The sequence below is a fragment of the Rhopalosiphum padi genome, chromosome 3, assembly GCF_020882245.1.
Source record: "Rhopalosiphum padi isolate XX-2018 chromosome 3, ASM2088224v1, whole genome shotgun sequence".
NCBI classification, from domain to species: domain Eukaryota; kingdom Metazoa; phylum Arthropoda; class Insecta; order Hemiptera; family Aphididae; genus Rhopalosiphum; species Rhopalosiphum padi.
The window spans coordinates 64025632-64043199 of record NC_083599.1 but is presented as its reverse complement, the minus strand read 5'-3'; the positions used below and the strand labels follow the sequence as shown (position 1 = coordinate 64043199).

General features: G+C 22.3%; 1 protein-coding gene across 5 annotated transcripts; it reads right to left on the bottom strand.

Annotated features, from left to right (window-relative positions):
* Positions 1-568: 568 nt before the first annotated feature.
* Positions 569-16390, bottom strand: LOC132926824 (DNA excision repair protein ERCC-5). 5 transcript variants are annotated; one of them, XM_060991227.1, is made up of 18 exons: positions 16170-16390; positions 12166-12341; positions 9826-10040; positions 9371-9542; positions 9057-9273; positions 8217-8375; positions 7673-7783; positions 7370-7600; positions 6818-7129; positions 5936-6037; positions 5692-5807; positions 5537-5635; positions 4798-5011; positions 4482-4721; positions 4215-4402; positions 3981-4119; positions 1106-1224; positions 569-868 (listed from the first exon to the last, which is right to left on the bottom strand). In XM_060991227.1, exons 1-17 carry the CDS (start codon positions 16255-16257, stop codon positions 1145-1147), a joined length of 2859 nt encoding a protein of 952 aa, XP_060847210.1. In that variant the 5' UTR covers positions 16258-16390; the 3' UTR covers positions 569-868; positions 1106-1144. The 5 variants fall into 5 exon arrangements, with proteins under 5 accessions (XP_060847210.1, XP_060847213.1, XP_060847214.1 ...); XM_060991230.1 differs by having other exon boundaries at positions 7370-7555; XM_060991231.1 differs by lacking the exon at positions 1106-1224.
* Positions 16391-17568: the final 1178 nt, after the last annotated feature.

Below are 17568 nucleotides of genomic sequence, written 5' to 3'. Positions count from 1 at the left end.
TATTCATGACATTTATTTACTAAAAATTATTGAAAAATTAAATAAAAATATTGCTTTTATTGCTTAATTAATTGAATTTATTAAAATTGCTTTTTTACTCTTTAAGTGCTTTTTATATAATTTATATCGCTCCAAATTAAGAAACCTAGTTGTTATTAATTATTTCTTATGTTCAACAAGATATTTAAAATTAATAATAATAATAACCAAACTATAGTATAATTCAATTTTGAATTTTCGAGTATTGAGAGTATATAATTAATTGGTATAATGCCAAAAATATATATTTTTTTTTGTACCTATTTACCTATTATTATATTACATCATGTTTAATTTAACATAATCTTAGAATATTATAATAATTTCATGTTTTTTTAACAAATAATAATTAGCTGTATCACATAATATTATGTAAGGAAACGTACTTAAGTACATCCCATCCACAATTTAGAACAATTCTTAAGGATATTAGTAATATTAATTTTTTAGATTGACCATATGAATATTAAAAATTGTAATTATATAGCACATTAGTATATACTACATATTATAAAAATAAAACCAAATATTTTAAAATTAAATTTTTAATGTTTTATTATGTTTTATTAGATAGTAATCTATTAAATTATTAAATTATATCAAAATAATTAATCTATTAAATTAACTAAATATCATCTTAAACAAATTTTTTTTCTGAGCATAATGACTAATGAAGAATGTACTGGTATTATCACAGATATGAATTTTTCTTAGTCTCTTAGACAATGATAAGACTGCCAATATTTCTTAATGCATTTTTTTGCTTCAACATTAAAATATTTCAGAATTCTTGATCCATTTCAAATGATAAAATATGCAGAATTTAGTTCTGAAATCCAAAATATTTTTAAACATTTTTATCACATCACTTAAAAGGACAATAAGCAAACCTAAGGTACAACATATTTATTTGGTTAGTTAATAAATAAAACAACTTTTCCAACCAGTTAAATTAGGTTCAGGCTATCATCTGCTTGAAAAAATAAATAAATTATTAATATTTAAATAAATTTAAAATAAAAAATTTTATTTTCCCGAAATATCATTAAAATAACTAATATCAAACCTCTTAAAATGCATCTTCAAAACATATTAAAACTATACATTAATATATTTTTTTAACTCGAAAATTGTATATCGACTGACAAGTATTTTCAATTATCTCGTTAAATTGGCCAGCTTTATCTAAAAATTATAAATTATAATTTTAACTACTTCTGAATATATAATAATACCGTTAAGCACATTTATTTGTTCAATTAAGTACAAGTTTATGTATAAACTTTCAAGTAAATACATAATATGAAAATTAAATTAAAAACCACTTATTGTATTATGTTAGTTATTAACAATATTAGACACTACAATAATTTTAATAATACATATATAATAATTGCCGACTTAACATTGAATAAATAAATATATATTGTAATAAATTATAAATAAATAATTAAATATATTAACATAGATCTTCAGCTTGTAGTAATAATATTAAAATCTATTGTTAATCTAAATAATTACTTTAATCAAACATTTGACATTTTAAATTTAAATGTATTTGTTACTGTTATAATTAAATAATTACTTAATTTTATGAATAATTCTGTTTATCATAATATAATTAATTCAGAACAAAAAGTAATTGTTAAAATAAAATAAAACATTATATAATTAAACTTAACTATGTAATTTAATTATATAGTTTAACGTAAAATCAAGTTTTAAATAAGAATATACAGATAATATAAAATGTATTGTTAATTTTCATGAATTCAAGTTAATAAATAATTTTATTTATTATATTATATATAATTGATCAAATTAAATCACTCAACATTCATGGTTTGGAAAAATATAACACAGGTTTAATTTACTCTTATAAGTGAGTCAAAATAATAATTTATGGTGTGACCTATCACATTAAAATTTTCACAAATTAATGCATTAAATAATTTATTATAATTTAAATTAATTTAAAAAGAAAAAGAAACCAAAAATATAGATTAATAATTTTATATTATTTTAATAAATCTTAAATACTAAATTTAAACATGTAAAAACTTGTTTTTGACTAAATGTACATATTTTAATGTTTAAGGGTGATAAAATGAAATGTATTGAGAAAAACTACAATATGTCTAAAACATTAATATTTTTAATATGTCTGACAAGGTGAGATTTAAAATATATAACTCTGATTAAAGTGGGAATGTTAGGTATAAATTATACACATACCTAGTTCAATAGATTAGTAAATGTGTTTAACAATAATAATAAGTAAATTTTAGTTACTGATTTGTTGGTTAAAGCTAAATTAAATATGCAATCTTACATTTGACAAGAATAGTTAAGTAACGATCAATTAAGAGCTAAATATACTCAACTTGTAGGTAACGTGTTATTAATATTTTTTTAACTACATATTAAGTATATAAAACATAACATGATATAGTTATAATGTGAACCCAACTTAATTATAATAAAAACTAAAAAGAGAATATCACAAATCCAATTTTTATTAAATTAGATAATATATGCAATTTCAATGACATTATGAGAAAAATTAAATTTTTTAATTATAATATATTTTAATTTTTAATACTTATTCAAAATAACTTACAAGTGGTCCCACATTAGTACCATTGTTGGTGATTATGTAAATATAAAATTATAAATATAGAATAACAATTTTGCAAACGAAAAATAACCACTAAAGCAAGTCATAGTTCTCAAAAACGATAAAAAAATAAAGAATACAAAATATTATATATCATTTGGTTGCTTAACAATGGCTGCAGCCTCAATGGTTATTTTTTGAGCAAACAATATTATATTGATCAATAGCATTCTCTTAAGAAATAACCACACTATACTACTTTTATAGAAAAAAACAGTTTTGTTTGTCAATCAATTTTTTAACACACATTTACTTATCTATAATTTTACATAGGCTTAATGATAATATGTTGTATACATTTAATCAGTCCCACATGAAAATTACTAAAATTAATTAAAACTAAATTAGTGAATAATAATCATAAAAAAAAAAAAAAACAATCATTCCTTATATAATATTGTTTTTTTTTAGTATTTTAAAACTTCTAATACAGAGTAGAATAAATCATGAGTTTTTCATAAAACAATTTCAACTTAAAAATTAATATGCATTTTTATAAGTAATTTATTATACATAGTTTTGTGTTTAAATTTAAAATAAATGATTTACTATAAAAGTTTATTTTGAAATATGAAATAGGTAAGTAAACCGTTTATAAAAGCTAATTAAATTATGAACAGATTGATCTTATTCTAGCTAAAATAGCTAAGAGAATAAGACATTATTAATGTACATAATAAACTGTGAACTGTTTAACTTTGTTGTGTGTAAACACACTTATTGGATTATTGGATAATAATGAATTTTATTATCTAAATAAATATTTAAATTAATTTACATTCTAAGATAATTATTTTTAATTTAAAAAAAAATAGTATTAAACCAAAAAAATCAATTTAAATTTCCCTTCATTATTATTATTATTTATTTTTTTTTTTTTATAGATATTTCAATACATAAAAATGTTACAAGAATAAATTCTAATTATGAATGACTAGAAATCCTACAGATGAATTTACTCAAAGAATAATAACAGTAATATAATATCAAAAACAATGAATCATATGGATCACATAAAAATGTATACATATTAAATAAATAAATTTTTAAATATATAAGTTTAAAATATAAATACATAATAGGTACCTAAGGTAAAAATAATTTAATATCTATTATATTAAAAAAAATTCGAGCAATATTGGGCATAATACATTTTGGCACAGTTTTGTTTACTATGACAATTAAATAAACATTTATTTTAGATTTTTCCTACGTTTTTTATTCGTAGTATCATTTGAATCGGATAATGATATTTTTGAATTACCAGATTTTTTATTAGATTCAACAGAGCTGCTATCATTTCGCAACCTTTTAACAGCTTGACTAACACGTTTACTCATACCAGTATTTGTACTGCTCAATTTGGGAAGAGTTTTCACAAACGAATCTAATGTTGTTTGGGTCTAAAGCAAAAATAAAAATATTTTAAACCAATCATAAAGAAAATTATTATGTATTAATCATATAAATAAATAATAAGAATATTAAATAAACATACTGTTCGTTCAGAAACTTTTTTTAACACTGGAGCTAATTTGCTTTTTGTTTTAGAAACATCCCAGTCAAAATTAGTTTGAGCAAATTGAACAATTGAGTCCACTTGGAGTGTACCCCAATTAAAGCTTTCAATTGATTCATTTACAATTGGGTGAAGATAAGCATTAATAACAGCTTTATTAGGAAAATCTGCATTTTAATTACAAATAAAAATATTTCATTTTAGTTCAACTATGATTTTATAATAATATTTAGAATATAGATTTACCATTGCCAATTTTAGTGGATTTTAATTTTTTCATAAATGGTATATCACAATATACTTCAGCTTTTGAGTTGACAATCTCCTTAATTTTTAGTAATTTTTCTTCAATGTTCATATTTTTGGTTTTTGATTCAAAAAAAGATAAAATTTCTATAGCAGATACTGGACCAATTCCATCAATTCCATTTGTGTAATCACTTCCCACAAGAAATGCTAATTGAATAAAACTATTTCGAGACAAAGCTAAAATAAATAAATTAAAACATATTTAAATATACAATTTTATACTGCATAATACATTTACATAAAGATATATTACCAAATTTTTGTTTAATATCAATACTCCTAAATTGTTTAACATATTTTTGACTATCAAAAAAATCTTTATAAACAACATTAGCTCCAAACAACCATACATCACTGTCATCTGTCACAGTACCTTCTGTTCGTCCAATTTTTTCTAAAAAGGCACATTGTGCTTCTGCTTCCATTGGTGCTGTTATGTATGGTATACCAAACAACTTCAAGAGACCCTAGAAATAAAAAATAAATATTTATTAATATAATTATTTTAAGTTTTTATCTTTTATAATGTATTTCATGTGATAATTGATAGCAATAAAAAATAATGCTGCATTGGTTTTAGTAGTATATCACGACATTAAATTTGATCGCAATAATAATGATCAAATAATAGCGTAATAATTTAAAACCAATAAGTAAACATAAATACAAAGATTTAACTATTTATAAAAAGAACTTTACTTTAAAATATTATTGGTATTATTTACATAATTATATTATTATAATGGATACTACAAAAATAATTATAATATTATTGAGTATTTTAGATCAGTCCTATTTAATTTAATTAATTGACAATTACAATAAGTAAAAACAGTATGATTAAATAATTATGTTTATGACTGACTAATATTATAAAGTTAAGAACTTAAAAACCAACAATATTTATTTTTTTTTCTCAAAAAATATTAAGAATTTTTTAACTAATTTATTATGAAAACTAGTACCCTGTAATAACTAACACGTCATATTACCTTTATTTCTGATGTAATCTTTTGAGTAACAGAAGAAGCCATTCGATCAGATGTTCTATGTAAACTAGCCAAATCATTTTGACGCTTAATTAATGTATCCTAAAAAATACAATTATTAATTATTTTTTTTATACATTAATTAGTCATATAAATACTTGTATGGACTGAAAATATTGTTCATTCATAGAACTTGTTTGACTGTCAAGAGGTTCGGGCCGTTTTGTAGAAATATTATTTAATTTTGTTGGAGAATTAAATTTTTCTCTTATAACTAATTATAAAACATAAATTAAAAAAAAAAAATGTAAAAATTATATATTTTAATATATAGTGGAACAGTTTTTAAATAATGGGCAAATACATTATGTATTGTAATTTATAATACAATATTATAATTACCATTTTTTGTTGAATTTATTTCTCGAAATTTATTTTTAGCAACTGTTGGAACATCCGACTTTTTATTAGAATCTTGATTGATTTTTTGTTTGTTTTTATTATCTAAAAATGTAAATACAAATACTTAGTCAATAAATTAAAGAAATATATTTATTTATATTTTAAGATCATAAATTAAACATATAAAAAATAATTTGTAACTTAATTATATTCTTTTGGAGTAATAGAATACAAATATATCTAAGCCTCATAAAATTGTGTGCAACTCAGATTTAGCATATCAGTAAGTAATTTTTAATTCAACTTAAATATTTGCATACTTATATAGTAGTGTTGCAGTAAACTGAACATAGGCTTATCTGAAAGACGCGGTTATCAAAACGTCTTCTATTCTACATCTCCACCGTTCTATTATTATAATTATAAAAACCAATAAAATAATAATTATAACGTTTATTACGACTACATATCATACGTGTGCGTTGATAACGAATAATATAATTAATAATAAATGAGTACGTATAAAATTTAAAATAATAATAATAATTTTAATTTATTTTAAAAATAAATGTAATCAATTATTATGTTTATAGTACTCAAATAGTTTATACACAAATTATTAAAAAAAAATTTTAAGTTTAAATTGCAAAATAATTTTATAATAGTCATAAATAATTCGAACGATCCTTTTCATCAATTATTACCTTCAGATTACCACGACACTACTGTATATTGTAATATAATGTTTTCCAATGACCCAAGCTATTGAAGCTTTACTTTAAAATTTAAATATAAATGTACAAAATATAATTAAAAGTTTTAGTACTTTTCAAATCTGTTATAAATATAGTAAATAATATTTTTAGAAAAATTTAAGTAAACCTTGTAATATTGTATCGTCCTCAGATAAGCTTTCTTCAGGTGAAAAATTAACAGAATTTTCAGAAAGAGAGCCATTTGAATTATCAGATTCTATTGTGGGTGAATCATTAATAAATGCATTCAATTCTTCAGTTTTTATAGATTTTGATGCAAAATATATTGATTCATTGATATGTTGTTGATCCAAGGCAATTCTTTTATTAGATACATCATCTTCTTTTTCTTGAAATAAAAAAGATTTGCTAGTAGATGGAATATCTTGATGATTAATACTTGGAATTGTATTTTCTATTTTTGTTTGACTAGGTTCATCTAAAATTAAATAATAATTAAACTAATTAATTACCATTAACTAACAAAGTTATATTTTTAGTGTGATATCATTTAAATCTTATATTATGATTTTATAAGATAATTCCTTGATATGATTATGCTTTATTAAATAAGTCTAACTTAAACTTGAAGGGATTTTTAAGATAAAACTAGGCTTAAAACAGAGATCCTTAAACTATAATTAAAAATTAATTCAATCAAAACATTGTATAAGTGTACCTTTACTATGTGACACCCATGATAGATAATCTTCTTCGTTGAAATTATCTATATTTTCATCTGATACATCGTCTTCTGTAATAAAAATACTTCTCGAAGAATATTTTTTGGTAGAAACTTTATTATTTTTCATAGTTACATCTTCTTCCACATCTGACGTTAATACTTCAGAACTGCTACTAAAACCTGTATCAGGTTTAGGACATTTTATATTTGGTGACTCAAATTCACCTATAACAATTAATTCCATATTGAAAATGTAATTGTTATTTTAATATGTATTATTTAATTATAAAAGATTACTTGATCGTCTTTTACTAGCTATTTTATTCTCATTGAAGATAAGCCATGCTAATCTATCTTCTTCAAGGGATTCATCACCAGCAAGTGCTTTAAATATATCTTCATCGATATCTATAAGATATATATTTAATAATTAATATGCATAAATTCTAAAAGTGTATAATTTATGAAATATTTATTAATAATTTCACTAAGAGAACGGTGGGCATGTTTTTTTTTTTTAAATATAATATAAAATGCCAAATTTATGTTCAACAGAATCTATTTTGAATTTTAACTCTTAATATAACAGTAGATTTAAAAATAAGAATATTGTCTGTGTTTTCTTCTCATTTTAATTTAAAATTAAAGTATGGCAAACAAATGAGATAACAATATATAACAAACTTACATTTAAATCTGATAATAAGTAAGTTTACTGTTATATTAAAATTAATAACACAAAATAGATTCTTCTGAACGTGGATTTGCTATATTTTAAATTTATCAGACTAAGACAACACAAGAAAGCATCAAGTCCTCTTAGCAATGCTTAAATGCAAACCTTCTGTTAAAGTAGGTGATCCAATGGTGTCAGTGGTAAGAATCTTATGGCTTGTACTCTTTGATTCAGTTTCAACGCTTTTTTCAAAATTTGATGTTTTTATCTTTTTGGGCACTTCATTATTCTCTGAATTACTACTTTTTGCTGATTTATTAAAACCTATATGAACAAAAAATTTTATATAATGCAGTATCTATTGAATAAGTTTAAGTTATATTTTATTTATTATGTTTTATAGTTTAGACAATTTTTATGTAAATATTGGAAAAATGTATTAATCTATATTATTGATTCTATTGATCATTCAACTATCTAAGATGCATATTAAATTATAAAACATGTCCAAAAAAGTATCAGGTTTTACTTAAAGCTAAAATTGATATTAATAAAAATACTATAGTAATAAAATAATCCACAAAAATGACAATAATAAATATATTTAGTAGTACTTTACACAACTTTTGTGAAAATGTAAGTAAATCAGAAATATATAATAAAATATAAATAAGACACAAGTTGATCTATAAAATGTCAATAACAAAAAATAAGTTTGAAATATAAAATCAATTGTAAAAAAAAGAAACTAGGTTTTTTTTACTTATGAAGACGGTATTAAAACCATAGAATTATGATTCTTTACTATTATATTTTACAGCTATAGTTGTATTATCTTACTGAATTGCAAAGTAGATTCTTTTATTATTTTATTTTAATGTTTTTAAGGTGGGTTAAAAAGTTTTTATTCTTAACAAAGTCTAATTAACCCTGGGTATTTAATTTTATATTTTTATATTATTACAGTTTTAAATTTGTTCTCTTCGTCTACTTTTAATTACATACCAGACTCATAATAAAAAACAGTATCGTGATCAGAATCAATTTTTTGACTAAATTCATCAATGTTTTTAGTAGTTTCATTGTCATCGTTCAAAAACTTTTCTAATTCATTGAATGTCATTTCACGCTTTGCTTTTTGTTGATTTTTTTTTTCTGATAAACGTTTTTGATCTTGTGAAAAACCATTCAAAAGTTCACCAATTTGCATAGATGAAAATGCCTGGAATCAAATTTTGGTATATACAAGTTGTAAAAATGGAGTTATTTTTAAATATGATTATAACTTTCAATATGTATCTGGTATATATTTTACATACATTTAATTTCACTGGAGAACTTTTTTCCTTGTCCTTGGCACTGTTTGCATACAAAAAATCGTTGTTTTGATTTTCAACGGCTAATAATAAAATATTTTCATTTTTTTCATTTGATAAATTCATGTATGACTGATCTTTTTCTTTTGTAGGTATTTTAATTTTGTCTATTTCACTATAAAACAAATTATTAAAATTCCAACTCAATTTAAAAATAATAATATGTATACTCCATTTATGTTTAGAAGCGACCAGTTTTTTTAGTAGTGCGCAGTTCACACATAACTGTTTTCTCTACTTAATCAACCAATAGTAATATAAACACATAACGATGCCATGTTTATGTGCATAAGTCAGTCACCCAGGTCACTTCTAAATTTAAATGGAGTATAATTAGTTATAAACTTAAAAACACAATTACTCCATTATTTTAATAAATTATATAATGCTATATTTACATGGGTTCTGGCAAATTTGGTAGCTCAAACAAATCAATTTCAGATCCTTTATTCAATCTGCCAACAGTTTTTGAAATTACTTCGTCTTCAGTCAATGCATTTCCAGCATTCATAACGGTTTTTAAGGCTGCCTGTTCTAACATGTTTTTTAATAATTTTTCTTTGGTTTTTCCAGATGATTTTTTGGCACGGCTTTTTTGAGCTTGTCTTTGAGCCTAAAATGAATTATATTTTAAAAAATTATAATAATATAACTATAACAACTGTGACAAATGCATATTATAAAAAGTATGTATCCATAAAAAGAAAAAATAACTTAACAAAAATAAAAAAAATAAAATACCTAAAGAAGATTTAAACCAAAACATTAATTATTTTCTCTTTAACCTATATGCAACATAGCAAATTAGCATTGTTAGTTCTAATATTAGACTGAATATACCTATAATAAAACTTGAAATGAGGAAAATTGTGTTTTTTACAATATTTCATTTTTCGTGAACATTATAAGTAAGTAAAATATTACAATTTAAAAATCTCCATATATCGCAGAGCAATCAGCATACACAAATACATTATTTAAAAAAATTGAAATTTTTACATTATTTCACATTTTGATACCCATTATTACATAATTATCTTATGAAAAAATAATATCCATATTTCTAAACTGAATCAGTTTCCTAAAATAAATTATTTACAGCTTTCAATTCCTTTACATACAATTAAGTTAAATTGTTGTGTGTTTATACAGTTTAATTAATTAATTAATAATGTGCAATTAATTTACAATCATTTTTTTTATTTTAGGGATGCTATTCCAATAGCCACTTTCCTTTAACTAATTTTCTTATTATCATAAACTATACTTGTACTATTTATGTGTAGTGTAGGTATAATGTACACATTCCATTAAATACATAAAATAATTATTTAATGTAAATTAGAATACAATTAAATAGATAAATGATTTAGTATCAATAATAACTAACAAGTAATAACCAGTAATATTCCAAAAAGAAAATAATTCGTGAAAAAAATTAATTCATATATACAATTACATAATATACATATATAATGAATCTTCCATATGACAAATTGACAAAGCCTAATGGGCAACAAAAACAATTATATAATTGTATGATAGAAAAATTTGTTAAATAGAATTAAATAAATTTTGCTCTAAAAATATTTAGTTGCATTTTTACTGTAAAATATTAATTACCAACTATCATGGTAGTAGGTACCTTATTAAGTATATAAATTCTTAGCTGATCGCTAAATCAACCTTACCAGGTCATGTTATAATGTATAATAAATAAGTGCTAACATTTGTAATATTATATTACTAATATTCATGTATACAAATATATTAACTTTAACTTTATACTATTATAATAGTTAAATACTTAAAAACTAGAAATCATTATAAAATAATTTAAAAAAAATTATATTCGTACATTACTTGCAATTACAAATGGAAATATGTATGCAACTAATGATTCATGGGTAAGTGTATAAAAAAATATATAATTTTTTATGATTTATTTATAGTATACAGGAAGTATAAATAGGAAAAATTATTGACATTTCAACTAGTTTTGATTATAATCAGATGTTTTTTTTTATATATATTGTATTGTATATAAGTAGCACATCCATGAAAACAATGCTAAAGCTGATGCATGGTAATTAAGGACTAATTATAGCTAAAATAAATTACTATGCATTTCAAACAGTTATTAGTCAAGAAAAAATATTTTTGTTCCCACAGAATCTGTAACAACAAGTTAACATATAATGATTTTCCCATGGATTCTCAAAAATGATTGTGGTCGTCAAAACTAAAAACAGAAACAACCAGTGATATCTACTCTATTTTTATTTAATACCTAACTGTTAAATAACTCGAAAATAATGTGAGAAAATAATAAAACTTAAGGCATTTTTTTTATTTTATCACAAATACTCTACAAAAATATCACAATAGCATTATTTAATTATTTAAATTAACTAAATACCCTAAATTAAATATATTTATATATTAATTAATTACTTTCAATAAAAAATAATTTTCAAAATTGTTGATAAAATGTTTAAAATACACAACAAATATATTAACTTATACTAATAGTTAATATAAATATTCAATTTCTGTAGTGTATGTGTTTAACAAATTTATTTCAGATGATAAAATATATATTTAAACATAAGTAGACCCTGGGCCTCCACACGAGTATGTCTTAGTGAGGCCCAGTAATCTCATAGATTTAAATTTAAATAAAAATAAATAAATAAGTAATTATTAATTACTAATTAACAATTTGATGTTATACTTACGATAGTTATTTTTTTAAGCTCTGGTACACCACCATCAAATACAAATACTGGTTTAATACCATAGAACAATAATTTACATATTCTATGAAACATTACAATTAAATGTCCATTTGTTGTAGCACCATGTTCACTTTCTTGAACCCCTTTAATTATTTGGTACATCCATATTGAAACATCTATTTGATAATATAATTAAGGAAATTCATACGATTGCCATATTTTTAATGCTTTTAAAGTAGTATTAATATATTTTATGAACTATTCAAGAAATATAAAATTTAATTATTACCTAATAACTAATAAGTAATAACTTTTATTTATTTTATATCACATATAGTTGTGCTTTCTATTAGTTACTAGAGAATAACATATCTATAATCTAGTATAAATAAAACTTTTTTTGTACATTTGAATTAAGTAAAAAGAATTGTGAACACAATTATACTTCATAAAAATGTACAGAATGAAAATTGTAGTAATTTGTAGAAACCCGTGATACTTTCAAGAATGTCAGTTAATTGTATAAAATTTAAATACAAGTAATAATTTGATTATGAAATATATTTAAGGGGCCTCGCTACTGCCGTCAATTTGAACTCAAAAGACATTAAGTTTTGACAAAATTAAAGTTAGTTTAAGATGTCCGATTTTGATTCTAAAAAAAAATCTGAACTCGGCAGAAAATTGTCTATTGATTGTATGGAATACTTTGAAAAAATTTAATCTTATATTCTAATGAAATGGTAATAAAAACTTGAAAATATGAATTTTTTCAAAACATAATATTAAATTTAAAATTAAAATTAAAATTAAAACCTGAAAGTTTCGTACGATCTACAGACATTTTTTCTGCTGAATTTAAGTATTTTTCAGAATTAAGATCAGACAACGTTAACTAACTTTAATTTTGTCAAATCAATAAGTAAGTTGTTGTAAAATTCATATAGTGAATTTTTATTATTATTGAGTTATTGACATGTGGGTGTGCGTACGAGAGTGGCAACCTTCGATGACTCCAGCCAATACCCGCATTGAATTTCACTTACACTAATAATCATTTACAACTAACACATAGATCTCGGGTGGCTAAAACGAGATGATGAATTGCCTAAATGTTATCACATAAATAATAACCGTAGCAAGGCCCTTTAAAGACTAATATAAAAAATTAAGTAATTGATTAATTTAAATAAAAATCAATTAAACATTTTTTTATAACAACTTTATTCATCTATTATTATAGAAATATCCTCATAATCAGAATATATTACATAATTATGTAAAAAAATAATAAACAAATATTTTTAACTTATTTACACATACACATTGCTTTTTGCAATCTTTAATTGCTGACATTTTAAATTGAATTGCTACAAAAATGTATTAGGTGTATAAATATTATAGTACAAATAAAAAATAATAAACAAGTTTTCAAGAAATTGTTATTTAAAGATTATAAACTTATTTAAATGCATCACATTTGTTTTCTATAACATTCAAATTATTTTATACCATATGGGTCATACGTTTGAAATAAATGCTTAAAATTGAAAATTTGTGAAAGTTTGAAGAAGACTAAAGTGTTTCATTTTTTCTTTTTTAATTACACAAATACATAGAATCTTATTCTGAATTCCCATGATTAATTATTGTACACATAATGATCATATAATTGCTTTATATACAATCGACAATACATCTTTGTATGGCCATGGGAAAATGAAAATTTGAGTGTACTTTATAACATATTAAATATCAAGTCAATAACAACTGAAATGGAAGGGCTTTCACATCTTAAAAATGTATATTTAAAAAAATAATAATAATTCTATTTTAATCAATATAAATAATGTTATATGTATGTATGTTATGTATATTCCCAAGAAACTATATTATAAATTATAAATTATTATTTTTTTATAGACAATAGTGTAATTAATTATAAAAAAACAGAATAACTTGTAAAATTATAACAAAATAAATCATTTTCATGATTAATAATAGTTCATAATAAATTAATGGCAATAAAAAATAATTTAAAGTAATACTAAATTTAAAAATAAAAAACAATTAATATTTTTTTTAAATCTTTCTAAAATAAAGCAAATTTATATATTAGTATAGATATCATATGATATTTAATAATTGCAACTATGTATAACTATTAATTATTAATCTTCTTGTTATATTTTGTCAATAAAATTTTAATAGTAATAGTTAAGTTAGTAAAGTTATCGATTATTTTTTAATAATTGTCTAAAGATAGATTTTTTAACCATAAAATGGCATACATTATAATACTAATGAGATAAGACTCATAATAAGAATTAATTAGTTACATATTCAGTCACGAACTTATCAAAACTATTGTTAACTAGACAATTTTAATTTATGAACTATAAATGTATATTCTGAACATTATTTAAACTATAAATCAAAAATAATGGATACTATGCTTAGATGTTTTGAAAAAAATAATCAAAACCATATTAAAATGGACATTTTTTAAGCAATTACATAATTAAATTTATAAATTAACTGAACTAAATTAAATATTTAATATTTTAAAATCATAAATATTTAGCCTAAACTTCAAATTATTTAAGTATTTTTTTTAAATATTTTTCATGAAACTTAATCTTAATTACTAAATAATCAGGCTCTGTATTATAAAACAACAAATATTTGAGTGCTCGTTATTTTGAATTCTAAGAATTTTAGAAAATACATGATAAAAAAGTTTAATTTGAGTTTAAATTTAAAAAAAAAATCTTTTTAAGTAATTTAGTAAGCTAAAGACTAATCAATAAATAATATATATTAGTTGATACCTATAATTAAGTATTACTATAAGCTAAAAATGACTTTTACACTTAAAAAAAATGTGGGGATCAAAATCAGATTTTAAAATAGTCTTATACACTAGATTAAAAGCTAATTTCAATTGTTTTTTTCAGAATACTTTAGTCAAACTAATTTTTAACATGTTATTTTCAGATACAATCCATCTGAAAATTAATAACTGTCCTAATACCTTTTTACCGATTTATAACATTTTCTTATCCAAAAATCAAGAAAATATCAATGTACTATTCAAAAATTCAAAACATCAAAAAGTACCTATCAGAAATTGTATTTTATCATTAATGAATAATAATAATTAATAATAAAGTCATGGGCGGTATGTACTAATACTATTAACTAAACAGCTTATTATATACTAGTTTTAAAATTAAAATTTTCAATTATTGATATTCTTATGTTTAAACTAATTTACATAAAATCAATTTTAAATTTTAAAAAGGAATTAATTCAATAATTCCAATTAATGGGAGTCATTAGATAATATTTAACTTTTTATCTATGTAAAGAAAAACACACAAACAGATTTTACATAAGCCGACGACTATATAATACTGTACCAAACCAAATGATAATAATACATAGCAATTTAAATAATTAAAAACGAAGAAATATCTTTTGTTATTAAGTTGTCAGTTGTATTTAGTCAAACTACAAAAACTTTAATCATACTTGAAGATAAAACTATCAAAACGCTTACCACTAATGTGAACAAAATTTAAAATAATAACTAACAGAATACCAATTAGGCATCTAGTTCAAATTATACGTATACTTAGTTTATGAAGACTTAACAAGTGATGTTGAAATAAACCATATGGAAATATTCAAGCATACGTCACAAGGTGTTTCATCATCACGAGATTAATTGTGTTTGAGTGTTTAATATTAAGTCAATTTAAGTTAATCTAATTGAAAGTAAATCAACAACACGAGCGATGATTAACACAAACTGTAAAACTTAATTAGTTTTTATTATTATTCACGAAAGACGTACAAACGTGGGTCACTGTAATATGAGATCAATACCTGTACAGTGTTTTCGAACCATTTAGCGTGATGTGACGAAAACAGACAATTTCTTTATTATACATTAAGTTAAACTGACATTATAGGTAATTGTTGTTTAATAAAAAGGATACCAATACTCAGTACTTTATTCTCCAGCTTTTCAACAGGAATCGGTTTCCCAGCCGATTCCAATAATTTCCATAAGCCTTGCACACCCATAATGTATTAATTTGAAATCAGAAGACAAAAATACTTAAAAACGATGTGGAGAAAAAAAACATTTTGATCGGTCTCCTTCATAATCCAAAAACTATTGAACACAATAATAACAACAACACGGCGTTATCAATACTCAGCCTGTTTCAACTCAAACAATATTATCGTGATAACGATGTAGACGATAACGCGGTGTCCGGTGGTGGGAGGTTGTCGTAAGCACTGCGGCAGCGGCTCGAATCACAAATTCACAACAACATAATATTATTATTATTATTATTATCAGTATTATGCTCGTGAGTTTTTACTCTCTTGGTATGGTAATTGAAATGAAAAAAGTCAGAATATTTAAAACTTCGAGAATTTGTGTTAAATAGGAAAACGATAAAAATGTAACTCCGTTGTAATGAGTATGTGGATAATTAATGAGAGCGATCCGATATCACACCCAAGCGGTATAGCGATTTGAATCCACAAAAACGTCGGCGTGAACAGTCCCAAAATTTCTATTTTTTAACTTTTCTCCAAAACTGTTATAGCTAAAAAGTTGGTTGATATAGTTCATTAAAAAGGGATTATCAAGTAGATAGGTACAAAATGTGAGATAAAAATTTTCAAAAAAAAATTATTTAATTTTTCACAGTTAAAAAAATAGTTAATTTTGCTAGATCTTCATTTAGCGTGGTAGATTACCGAAACTGGAAAACGGATTTTGTTATTTGGGATCTAGTTAGATTCACATTGGAGAAGTGCAGTGAAGATTTTCAGAACTTTATCTTCAATCGTTAACTCACTACAAAGCTATAAAGCCGAAAAACATAAAAAAAAACGCCCAATATAATGTGTTTAAATTTTTTTTTTAAGCTCTGTAGTGCTTTAATTAACCATAAAAGATAAAGTTTTCAAAATCTACACTACACTTCTCCTAGCCAATGTGAATCTAACAAGACTCCAAATAACAAAATCCGCTCTCCGGTTTTGGAGGTCTATCTCACTAAACGAAAATGAAAATAAAATACATTATACATACAGATTGCATACAATTAATACATTTCTAAAAATTGAAAATCAAGAAAGTTTACATGCCAATCTCTGACTTGGCAAGCGTTTTTATATGTATGTGTGTATATTGTAGCTATTATGAAAAACAAGACGGTTCGAAAAGATTTAAAACTATTACAATACTTATTAGATATTCAATGTAATTTGTATTTGTATTTGTATTTTTTAACAAATTAAAATAAACAATTAACTTTTGATTAAAATTGAAAAAAAAATATAAAGAAATTACATGATGGATAGGTAGAAATTGAT